At 43.0% G+C, this 13,179-nt stretch overlaps 1 protein-coding gene across 1 annotated transcript in view; it reads right to left on the minus strand.

Annotated features, from left to right (window-relative positions):
* Gnmt (Glycine N-methyltransferase) overlaps window positions 1-13,179 on the minus strand; it is a 135,887-nt gene that overhangs the window by 39,181 nt on the left and 83,527 nt on the right. Inside the window, exon 6 of the mRNA XM_080279220.1 lies at window positions 6,945-7,102. Coding sequence (XP_080135346.1) covers window positions 6,945-7,102 — 158 coding nt within the window. The remainder of the gene's footprint in view (window positions 1-6,944; window positions 7,103-13,179) is intronic.

Below are 13,179 nucleotides of genomic sequence, written 5' to 3' on the forward strand. Positions count from 1 at the left end.
TATGTAACAATTATGTAACGACAAACGATTGCATTATGTTACACTTTGCCAATTAACAGTTGCATTAACAAGATGTAACTTTTATGTAACTTTAACTACAATTATAAGGCCAAGACACTTACGTAACAGTTGCATTAACAAAATGTAACTACAGTTATAAGGCCAACACATGTATGCATTTCACTACAAAAACCCAAGTACATACTGTATTACAGTTAAATAATTTACTTTAATGCATTTATTCAAATATGTATACAACTTGTTTAAAATGTAATATTACTGAATAATCACTATTTACTATAAATATTATATGTATACAATATTCATACAATTATGTTACTTTTACAATATTATGTATTTCACTTAATTAGCTTATAAGTTCATTATAATGTGTATATAGTGTGTATTAATATGTTATGACTATTAACTGTCGATGGTACGCCATTTTCGCGCGGCCGAGCAGATATCAGGACTCCATATTATAATTGCAAATCATAATAGATAGATAGATAAATAGATAGATAGAGAGACAGATAGAAGCAGGGAGTCAGATGATGAGAAGGTATTGTGTCTGCGAGAATCGAGCAATGCTAAACATGCTTACACACTCTTAACTCAAGGAATGCTTATTAGGCACACGACAGCGCCTAGTGACCATACACACACATACACACATACTCACACACAGGCTTCTAGAACTTTCCACTCACAAGGAACACATGTGATACAATCCCTGCTACACCAGAATTTAGGAAAGAGAGCTCAGAGGGAGGTTAGCCACAGAACAGGCAGGAGCAGAAGGAGACAGGCCTTAGAAGAGACAGGTCGCAGGGAGAAGGGCTTGGTAACTTGAGAGAGAGAAAGAGAGATAGCTAGCGGGACTGGACTCTATACTTCGCTCTGTGTGAGAGACTTGTTAATATTTTCAAGACAAATAAAAATAGTCCCATACTATTCTTTACCTCTCCTGTCACTACATGACAAATGGGAAAGAAGATTATCTACTACAAAGCTACTCCAATATAACAACCGCTCGTCCACAAGTCTAATATATATATAACTCAACCACAAAGGAACCACAAAGTCTTTTATGACACAAATAATGCATTATTGGAAAGGAAATTTATTCTGCTACGTATTGAAGCAAAAAATATTATTACAGTAACCCCTCCAATATCCGGATCAATAGAGCCATAGGCAGGTCCGGATAGTGGTCCTGTCCGGATATTGGGCCCCAGCTTATGGACTAGTACTTATGGACCCTAACTCTGAAAAACACCTATACAACTCCCTCTGGACATGCATTGCACCTATTTAAGACCCAAATCACACCAATAAGGGACATAAAAGACTGAAATAAATGCAAAAGAACCATAAAATGAGGTTTTAGAGGTGAGTTTATACAATATTAAACATTCTGGGTACTTACAAGTCCCTTGGTCTTGGACTGGTTTGAACCGCCAGTTTGCAGTCCACAGTTAATCCTCTGCACTCTAAATTCTAATTTCTTAACACTGCACACCACTGTAAATTCCTGTGTGTTCTAGTGGCAAGGTATTGCAGTTTATTCACTGTTTATTCACAAAAAACAAGCACCTGTGGCTTGCACTGTTATGAGTATCTGCTCTCCATCGGAGTTAAGCTGTGACTGTTGATGTTGGTGGGGTAACAGAGTTGCCAGATCGCAACAGCCACATTACCAATCTCCTCAACTTTCATTGTCAAATATAACTTTTCATTACCAAATTCGTAAAGCTAGCATATATTCTTCACTAATTATATATACAAGTGGAAATACATGTAATCACTCTCCTTATAACTAACACCATGTTGATTATTTTCACACTATGTAGGGTAGCAGATTAATCAGAGAGAGCAAACAATCCACCATCTCCATCCTGTGTATCCTCATACATGTGAAAAATCCATTTGGTAATGCATTATTCTAATGCATTGCCAAACGAATTTTTCATTACCAAATTGGCCCACACTTGGTAATGAAAAATACCAAATGGCAACCTGACAGGGGAGGGGGGAGGGGGAGGAAGGAAGGGGTGAAGGGACCATGGTGTAACAGCTGTTTGGCGCCAGGCGGGAATTTCAAATTATGGGAGGGAAAAAAGGCAGATTTTTTTCGAATTTTTTGCAGTTTTTGGCCCATTTTGGGAATGTTGGATCCCAGGAGGATTATGTCCGGTTAGTGGGGATGTTCGGATATTGGGCGTTCGGATATTAGAGGGATTACTGTACTTCTTGAATAGTTTTTTTTTTTGGCAAATATTTTTTTAAAGGACAGTGTAAAACTTTAGCATGTCAGCTAACTTGTACTCACTTATTTTGCATTTTATTTTGTGTATATTGTCTTTTTGGACAATGTATGACAGAGCAAAACTCTTCATCTTCAAAATGAGACCAAAGTGGCCTTTCTATGATGAATAGTAACTTTCCTATGAGCATTAGAAGTAAAATGTCTCTATGCAACTGTTATGAAAGCCCTCAAGCGAGAGTTACGTGCACAGCCAGAATTTACGCTCCTCCCTTCACGGGAAGGGGTTAAGTTATCCCAAAATCTATCCCTCTACTTCATCCAAGCCTGCCTGTGCAGCATACGCTGATAAAAATGCAACCATTTTCCCACCAAACAAAATTTTCGCTGCTATTATCCTCTCACTAACTCTCATAACATTCATGACATATTCCACCCATTTCTTCCCAACCAACACACCTACACCACCATGTCTGTCTGTTCTACCCTGCCAAAGCAACTTATAATAAAAATCCCTATCAGCAATCTTACTGGCTGATCCACCCCTATACCGAACTTCTTGCACACATCCCACATCCACCCACCACCTACTCAATGTCTCAACCACCTCTCCCGCTTTCCCCTCAAACTTCCCACATTCCACAACATCGTTCTCACCACCCTGGGTGATTTAGTGTTATCAGGCATGTTTTGAATTTCATTCTTTAACCTGGTCATAATCAGTAAAAATAATAATAAGGGGGAGAGACATGCCACAGGCCCCACCCACTACACAGTCCCCACCCACTGCACAGTCCCAAGTCCAGGCAATGGATCTGGGACTCCTAGCCTACCAGCCTTAACCAGTGGCTGTGGTAGTGGCTTCAGGGCACCCTGCCAGGAGAGCTACAGGGATACCCTCCAGGTGAGCCTTGACACCGTAAATGCCCTGCCATCATACACCCATTGATAGGGCAGCCTCCTGGGGCAGTGTTCCCAGGTTCAGACCCCCCTCTACTGGGCAGAGCAGCAGCCTGGGAACCACAATGTCATGTACCCTCTAGCACAGGTTCGAGCCCCATCTCACCATGGCCCATGATCTATGCTGGCGGAGCCCTCGTAGCACCTCCCGTTGAAAGGTCTGCCACTGGGTACCGTGGGCAAAGTTTTCTGGCCGCATACCCTAGCTGGCGTCAACCCCTGTGATGTAGTGGGGTGTGTTGTGTGATATGTAAAGCGCATGTGGTGTAGTGCATGGGACAGTTAGAGGAAGTGTTCGGGAGAGTACGCTGGTCTACTCTTCATGTTAGTGTCACACTGAAAAGGTCAGCAAAGGGGTATGGTAAGGTAGCTAATGAAACGAGCTCCAGCTCTCCCCAGCATCAGCATTCCCATTCCCCTCAGGAGTGCTGCCCTGATTGGCTGATGCTACAGCCCTAATCCCTATTACAGCTTCCTCCCCGTGCTGTGTAAAGTGTGATCATTATGCTGTACTGATGAAAATAGTAGGCATACATAGACATCCAAGTTCCCGAAGAATTTTTTCAAATGTTCTGAATCACTGTGTAAACATTGGATAAGCAGATACAGTTCTGACTGAGAATACAAAACATATGTTTTAAAATGGTCTTGTGTTCTCCCCTAAAATGGGGCAGACTTATCCTAGATATCACTTTCTTGATGAAAGAGTAGGAAAAGCAAGAGGAGTATCTAGAAAGGTGTGTGAGAATTGGGTTGCAAGGAGGCACTTCCGTCAGGGTCATCCCAAGACAGAGGATATCAGGAAGGTGCATTTTTATTTTTTTATTTTTTTCAAGGAAGAAGGAACCAAAGGCCAGGAGCCTGTAAATTGTTCCCTCCAAGAAAAAACAAAACAAAAACAGGATTAGAGAGCGAAATTAAAGAACTGTTCATTTTGAAAATGCTCGACACACTGCATTTGAAAGATTGAAATCATATGCAGTAGGAAATAAAGAAAACGGGAGAAAGTTGCAGAGTTGACCTGTTGCATACATGAAGGACTGGGAGTAACAGTTAACTCTTGCATTAGAGAGTTGGACAGAAAAGCGGTGAAAGTTTGTTGCTAGACGGGTGTTACAGGCCCGCCATAGTAGAGGAGGGAAGCAAGCAGACAATTCACAGGAGCAGTGACCATTGAAGCAGTGACAGAAAAGAGATAAAGATGCAACATTACAGCCATGGTATAGAAGTTGAAGGGAGATGGTAAGAGGAGGAGGGTTGATGAGACAAAAAGCTTTTGACTCCACCTTGTTGACAAGAGCTGTATGTGGGGAACGTCCCCACACAAGAGTTGTACTCTACACGGGGGCAAATGAAACCCATGTATAAAGTCAACAACTGTGCAGCGGTCAAGAAGGCACGGAGTCGGCTTAGCACACCTACTGTAATTTCTTGGACGCGGATTTTACGAGAGGCAATATGTTCTTTCCAAGATAAATTCTGAGAAAATGAAACCCCACGTATGGTTAAAGATGATGCAGGATTAAGCTCGATATTGTTAAAAATTTTAGGGTACTCCTGTGGAAGATTTTGTCGGGTTGATACATGTAAGAACTGAGTTTCTGATGCATTAAAAACAAGATTACTTTTACCCCAATCATAGATATGAGCCAAGTCAGACATTAGGCGTGCCATAGTCTCAGCCCTTGTTTATTGAAGTAACTGCTGAGATGGATGCTGTGGGAAGCAAATGGAAAGGTGAAGTGTGAAGTCATCAGCATATGAGTGGACAGGGTTTGATGTACAGCTTAGAAGGCCATTGATGAACAAAAGAGAGTTGGTGATAAGACAGAGCCCTGAGGAACACCACTACTGACAGCTCTAAGAGAAGAACACTGGCCATCTACAACAGCAGCTATAGAATGACCAGAAACAAAGCTAGAGATAAAGACACAGATAGAAAGAGAGAAACCGTAAGGAGGCAGTCTGGAAATTAAAGATTCATGCCTGACTTGATCGAAAGCCTTTGAGATGTCAAGTGCAATGGCAAAGCTTTCAACAAAGTCCCGAAAGGAGGAAGACCAGGAGTCTGAAAGGTAGGTGGGAAGATTGCCAGTGGAGTGTCCCTGGTGGAACCCATACAAACGACTGGAAACAAGGTTGTAATAGGAAAGATGCTTTAAAATTTTTTTGTTAAGAACAGACTCAAAAACTTTTGAGATACAGGATGTTAAAGCAATTGGACGATATTTAGAGGGTTGGGAATGGTCATCCTTCTTTGGGACAGGCTGAATGAGGGCAAACTTCCAGCAAGAAGGAAAGGTATAAGTTGATAAGCAAAGGCAAAAGAGTTTGCCTAAGCAGGGTGTAAGCACAGAAACACAGTTCTTGAGGACAACAGGAGGGACCCCATCAGGCCCATATGCCTTCTTAGGATTAAGGTCAGTGATGGCAGAGAATACATTAATTGAAGAAATTTTAATGCCAGCCATGAGGAAGTCAGAGGGGGGGGAAGTGATGGAGGGAGAGTGCCGGAACTGTCTGAGGTGGAACTGGAGGAAAAAATCTGAGTGAAGAGTTCTGCTTTATCAGTAGATGAAATAGCTGTAGAGTCATCAGGATAAGGTAAAGTTGTTACAAAGGTTTTTGTCAAGGTGCCAGAAGAAGCGAGAATAATTCAAGTTGGAGAGTTCTGAACATTTAGTATGGATGAAACTATCTTTGGCAAAGCAAAGAACAGACTTAACCCAACTCCGGGCAAAAACATAAGATGAGATTCAGGAGGGAGCTGGCTCCGGTACCTTTTCCAGTCCTTCTCCTTGTTGTGGACAGCATTAGAACAAGCATTATTAAACTAATGTGAGTGCATTCAAGTACTTGGGTAGTGTGATGAGTAAAGATGGAACCTTGGGGGATGAAGTGCGTGAAAGGGTACAGCAGGGAAGGAAGGTTGTTGGTTCACTGAAAGCAGTCATGAGAAATAGGAAGGTGTGTATGGAAGTTAAGAAGTCACTGCATGATAGTATTGTGATCCCTACCCTGACGTATGGAAGTGAGGCATGGACCTTGCAAGAGGGGAACAAGTCAAGAGTGAGAGCAGTGGAAATGAGTTACTTGAGAGGAGCATGTGGAGTGACATGGAGGGACAGGTTGACGAATGAAGAAGTGAAAGAATGTTGTGGGGTGGATGTGCATGTGATTGAGAAGATTAGGAGAAATACACTGAGGTGGTTTGGACATGTGGAGAGAATGGAGAGTGAAAGTGACTAAGAGGGTGTATATGAGTGAAGTAGAGGGAGGAAGAGGGAGGGGACCACTGAGGATGAGATGGAGGGATGGAGATGAGAGGTATATGAAGGAGGGGGGAGTGAGTTGGGGGGAGGGTAGTCAGATGGTGGGTGACAAGCAACTAGGAGGCGTTTTGTCTGCGGCCACCCTTTGCGGGATTAGGGAGTCGGGCTATAGATAGACAGATAGAAAAAAAGGAATGTATGCTTCCATGCCTGATGGTCATCATCATGATGATGGTGATGATGGTGAGGATCATTTTCTTTTAATTTTCCTACTGGTAACCTTCCTACTCCAAACTGCAGATCCTCTCACCCCATTTATCATTAAAAAACAAGGTTATGATGATAATGATAAAGATATTAATGACAACAATACTAACTGCCACTGCCACCACTGATGATGATGATGATGATGGCGACAAAGGCAATGACTCTTCCTCCCTACTCACCTCTTAGCAGCTCCCTCCGTGCGTCCCTTCTTGGCAATATCTGAGTCGGTGTCATCTCGGGTGGCATCCCTAACATCCATGAGATAGTCTAAGGTCACCAGCGATGCATGGCCATTGACATAAAGCACTGATGTCTTAATATCCTGTATGTGGTCACTCTGCCGACAAAATGACAGATATCAGCATCACAATAAAATGCTCTATAGTGTGCTTTTTTTTTTTCTTCTTCTTAATCATCTGGAACTTGGCTACTCCCATAACTGAATACTGAGTCATGGATGCTTGAAATTTGACAAGCTAATGTTATGAATTACCGTAGGAATAGGTCTCTTTCGTTACTTGTCAAAACAACCCTCCAATCTGACTACACTTAGCCATCAACTGAGCCAAGATGAGCTAAGGATCTTTGGCAGGGTAGACCAAACGTGCTAAAGTACTGTAATAAAATGCATCAGTAAGTCCTTACTACAACCTGCCAACTTTGACTTCTGGTATTAAGTCCACAGTAAATCACAGAAACCTGCTTACTGAAGTTTCACTGCTACCTATAAAGCCTATAAATTTTGGCATATGCCTATTTTTCATCGCATTACCTTACAAAAATCACCCAAATCAATATGAAACATGTGCCCAGGCGTGAAACAAGCTGTTTCAGCGTGCATAAAAAAAGGGGGGAAAAATTACCTTTGCATGCAAGATAAAAATGCTGTACCGCACATCGAGTCACTGCATAAGTAAATCATTCAGTATGACAAATATTTATACACATAATGAAATGATTAAATGAAGAAAATACATTATGATAATATAAATAAATGAAATAACTGAACAAAAAATAAATTGCTTGATGTGTAAAAATATTAGGTTCTGCATGATGGAGGGATGGGGTGGAGAGGTATATGAGAGAGGGGGGTGTGAGTTGGGAGCAGGGGAGTGAAATGGCGGGGGACAGGGCGACTTGGAGGCGATTTGTTTGTGGCCACCCCAAACGGGACTGAGGCGTCTGGCAATAGATGGATAGATAGATGAACATAATACAATAAAATAAACATATGTGTTATATAAAATGCTAAAAAACCTATATTGATGTGTGTAAATGGTCGAACGGCAGAAATAATAAATAATTGTAAGTTGCAGGTACCGTAAAATCACAAAAGTTTCCCATCGAAAATGATGGAAAATGGGTAAATTATACAAAGAATTTAATACTCTTTGGCTAATAAACCTTACATAAATCATTAATAACAGATGTAATGTACATTCCATTGCATAAAACAGGTTGAGGGTAATAGCTTGTACAGTAACCAATGGCATGGTGTTTGGCTTGCTTGATTTGGGTGGGAGGTGGGAGTCAGATGGGGAGCCAATGGGGCAGAGGGAGGTGGAGTGTGTGTGGGGGAGCCCTGGGAGGTGGAGGGGGGTGGGGGCCTCAATAGGAAGGGAGTATGCCTGCTACACACCCCAACAATGGTACAGCGGGGGTATGGGGGAGATTTGGGTGGGAGGAGACAGTGACAGGATGATCCAGTGGGGCAAAGGGAGGTGAAGAATTGGCCAAGGGAGGGGGGGGGGGCTCTTCCACCACATCTAGGAGGAACAATCATGCCAGACACCACTAGATATTGTTGTTCCCATTTTCTGGCTTCCATTTATGTCATTGAAGAGGCATGCCAATGTCTCCCCAGTTCTATGAGGCTTGTAGTAAATCAAGGTGGATCGGACTGAACATACCTTGTCTACAACACACCGATCATGAACAGTCTTTAGGGGTTAATTCCATAAGAGGTGGCCACAAACAAACTGCCTTCATGTTGCCCTGTCCCAAACCATTGCACTGCCCTCCCCCCAGCTGACACCCCCCTCTCTTATATACCTCTCCACTCCATTCCTTCATCTCATCCTTGGCCTTCCCCTCCCTCTGCCCCCTTCTACCTCACTCACATACATTCTCCTCGTCAGTCTCTCGCTCTCCATCCTCTCCACATGTCCAAATCACTTCACTGTGTCTCTCCTAATACTTTCTATCACATCCACATCCACAGACCACACGACATCGCTCCTTTACTTCTTCATTTGCCAGTCTGTCTCTCCATGTAACGCTGCATACTCCTCTCAAATAACTAATTTCCACTGCTCTCACTCCTGATTTGTGTCCCTTCAACAAGGTCCAAGCTTTGCTTCCATACGGTACAGCTGGTATCAAAATACTATCATGCAGCGACTTTTTTACTTCCATGCTCACTTCCCCTCTCTACTTCTTATCACTACTTTCAAAGAACCAGCAACCTTACTTCCTTGTCATACCATTTCAAGCACTTCACTCTCCAAATTTCCATCGTTACTCATCACACTACCCAAGTACTTAAATGCACTCACATTTTCCATTTCCTCATCATCCAACCTCAATGTACATTCAGTGACTTCATTTCTCTCAAAGACCAAAACTTTACTCTTCCCTATATACACCTTTAGATCCTGTTTCTTACACACTCTTGCAAACTCATTCACTAAGCCGTGCAACTCCCCTTCATTTTCACTTAACAATACAGTATCATCAGCAGACAACAATAAAGGAGTTTCCAATCGCTGCCCTCTCTCGTTAGGACCACTCCAACATCCGCAGCTCTCCCTTGAGTCTCTTTTATAACCCCATCCATATACAGACTGAACAACATTGAGACAGGACACACCCCTGTTTCAATCCAACACTCAGATAAAAAAATTCACAAAGTTCACTATCCACATGCACTACAGCCTTGGCACCCTCACACATACCCTTCACAGCATTCAACAACTTCCCATTTACTCCACATATTCTTATATTTTCCACATTCCTTCTCTATCCACTCTGTCATATGCTGTCTCAAAATCCATGAAGGCCTCATACAACTTCTTTCTGTTTTCTAAGAACTTTTCCATTCAGGACATGAGGATCTACACAACCTCTTCCCTTCCTAAAGCCTCCCTGTTCTTCTCCAACTAATTCCCCTGTTATTTCCCTAACTAACTCAATAAGCACTCTACCACATACTTTTTCAACTACATTAAGAGGACAAATGCCCCTATGATTACCACACATTTAATTTTCCCCTTTTCCTTTGTCTATCTATCTCTATTTTTTCTATTGCTAGACACCTTAAACCCCATAAGAAGTGGCCACAAACAAATCGTCTCCATGTTGCTCTGTCCCCGGCCATTTCACTGGACTGCTCCCAGCTCACATCCCCCTCTTTCATATACCTCTCCACTCCATCCCTCCATCTCATCGTTTGCCTCCCCTTCCCTCTCCCCCCGTCCACCTCACATCTCTCACTCTCCATCCTCTCCACATGGCCAAACCACCTTAATGCATTTCTCCTAACGCTTCCTGTCACATCCATATCCACACCACAACGCTCCTTTATATCCTTATTTGTCAGCCTGTCTCTCCATGTGACTCCACAAGCTCCTCTCAGGTAACTCATTTCCACTGCTCTCACTCTTGACTTCTGTCCCTCCAACAAGGTCCAAGCTAAACTTCCATATATTAGAGTTGGTTGGAGGGCAAATATGAATTGGAGCAGATGGGAGACGTGGAAGGTGTGTGTAAGATATTTACAGAAGAAATATGTGCAGCATGTGATGTGGTGTGTGGAAGGAAGAGAAGGCGGAGGGGGGTACAAGGAACAGCGTGGTGGACTGAAGAGGTGAAACAGGCTGTGGCACAAAAGAAGAAAGCATACAATGAATGGGTGAGAAATAGGGGCGTGGAAGAAGTTGAGAGGCGGAAGAGAGAGTTATATGTGGAAAGGAAGAGAGAAGTGAAAAGATTAGTAAGAGAGAGTAAGAAGAGAGTGGATGAGGAATTTGGAAGGAATTTGAGTGTAAAGTGGAGGGACTGTAAGAAAATGTTCTGGAGAGAAGTGAAAAGAGTAAGACAGGGTGGGAGTGAAGTTAGCAGGGGAGTGAAAGATAAAAATGGTAGATTACTAGTGGAGAAGGGAGAAAAAGTGAGCAGATGGAGAGAACACTTTAAGAAATTGTTGAACGTAGAGGATGGAAGTAATGCAAGTATAAGTGGCTGGGGAATGGTTGGGAGAAGGAGGGAGGTGAGAAGACAGGAAGAAATCAGTAGGATAGAAGTTGTGGAAGCAATGAAGAAAGTTAAATCGGGGAAAGCCCCAGGAATTGATGGAGTGTGTGGTGAAATGCTGAAGCATGGGGGAGAGATAGTAGTAGAATGGATGTGGAAGATGTGCAGATTGGCCTGGGAGGAAGGTAGAGTCCCGGAGGATTGGAAGTCAGGTATAATTATTCCCTTGTACAAAGGAAAAGGGGAAAAAGAAGTGTGTGGTAATCATAGGGGCATTTGTCTTCTTAGTATAATAGGAAAAGTGTATGGTAGGATACTTATAGACAGAGTTAGAGAAAGAACAGAGAAATTAGTTGGAGAAGAACAGGGAGGCTTTAGGAAGGGAAGAGGTTGTGTAGATCAGATATTCATTCTTAGATCTTTAGTGGAAAAGTTTCTAGAGAAGGAAAGAAATTGTATGCGGCTTTCATGGATTTGGAGAAAGCATATGACAGGGTGGATAGACAAGGATTGTGGAAAGTGTTAAGAATGTATGGAGTAGATGGGAAGTTGTTGAATGCTGTGAAGAGTATGTACGATGGTGCGAAGGCTGCAGTGCGTGTGGATGGTGAACTAAGTGAATTTTTCTCTTTGAAAGTTGGTTTGAAACAAGGATGTGTCATGTCTCCATGGTTGTTCAATCTGTACATGGATGGGGTAATAAAAGAGGTACAAGGTAGGGTAGTGGATGTTGGAGTGGCCCTGGTGAGAGAGGATAGTGTTTGGAAACTCCCTGTACTGTTGTTTGCAGATGATACTGTGTTGTTGAGTGAAGACGAAGGGGAGCTGCAAGGCTTGGTGGATGAGTTTGAGAGTGTGTGTAAGAAACGGAACCTAAAGGTGAATGTAGGGAAGAGTAAAGTGATGGTCTTTGAGAGAGGTGAAGTTAGTGAATGTACAGCAAGGTTAGATGGTGAGGAATTGGAAAATGTGAGTACGTTTAAGTATTTGGGTAGTGTGATGAGTAAGGATGGAGGTTTGGAGTGTGAAGTGCTTGAAAGGGTACAGCAGGGAAGAAAGGTTTCTGGTTCCTTGAAAGCAGTGATAAGAAACAGGGAAGTGAGCATGGAAGTGAAAAAGTTACTACATGACAGTATTGTGATACCAACTCTAACGTACGGAAGTGAAGCTTGGACATTGTTGGAAGGACACAAGTCAAGAGTGAGAGCAGTGGAAATGAGTTATTTAAGAGGAGCCTGTGGAGTCACGTGGAGAGACAGGCTGACGAATGAGGATATAAAGGAGCGTTGTGGTGTGGATGTGGATGTGATAGGAAGCGTTATGAGGAACACACTGAGGTGGTTTGGCCATGTGGAGAGGATGGAGGGCGAAAGACTGACGAAGAGAGTGTATGTGAGTGAGGTGGAGGGGGGAAGAGGGAGGGGGAGGCCGAGGATGAGATGGAGGGATGGGGTGGAGAGGTATATGAGAGAGGGGGGTGTGAGTTGGAAGCAGGGCAGTGAAATGGCGGGGGACAGGGCGACTTGGAGGCGATTTGTTTGTGGCCACCCCAAACGGGATTGAGGCGTCTGGCAATAGATAGATAGATAGTATCACAATACTGTCATGTAGTAGCTTTTTCACTTCCATGCTCACTTCCCTGTTTCTTATCACTGCTTTCAAGGAACCAGCAACCTTTCTTCCTTGTTGTACCCGTTCAAGCACTTCACCCTTCAAACTTTCATCCTTACTCACCACACTACCCAAGTACTTAAATGCACTCGCATTCTCCATTGCCTCCCCATCAAGTCTCACTGTACATTCACTGACTTCACTTCTCTTGAAGACCATCACTTTACTCTTCCCTACATTCACCTTTAGATTCTGTTTCTTACACACACTCCCAAACTCATCCACCAAGCCTCGCAGCTCCCCTTCGTCTTCACTTAACAACACAATATCATCTGCAAACAGTACAGGGAGTTTCTAAATACTGTCCTCTCTCACTAGAGCCGCTCCAACATCCACTGCCCTACCTTGTATCTCTTTTATAACCCCATCCATATACAGACTGCATAACCATGGAGACATGACACATCCTTGTTTCAATCCAACCTTCAAACAAAAAAATTCACTCAGTTCACCATCCACAAGCAATGCAGCCTTAACACCATCATACATACT

This window comes from Coenobita brevimanus, chromosome 77 (genome assembly GCF_032717465.1).
Source record: "Coenobita brevimanus isolate Jiangsu-jjx chromosome 77, ASM3271746v2, whole genome shotgun sequence".
In the NCBI taxonomy this organism is placed as follows: domain Eukaryota; kingdom Metazoa; phylum Arthropoda; class Malacostraca; order Decapoda; family Coenobitidae; genus Coenobita; species Coenobita brevimanus.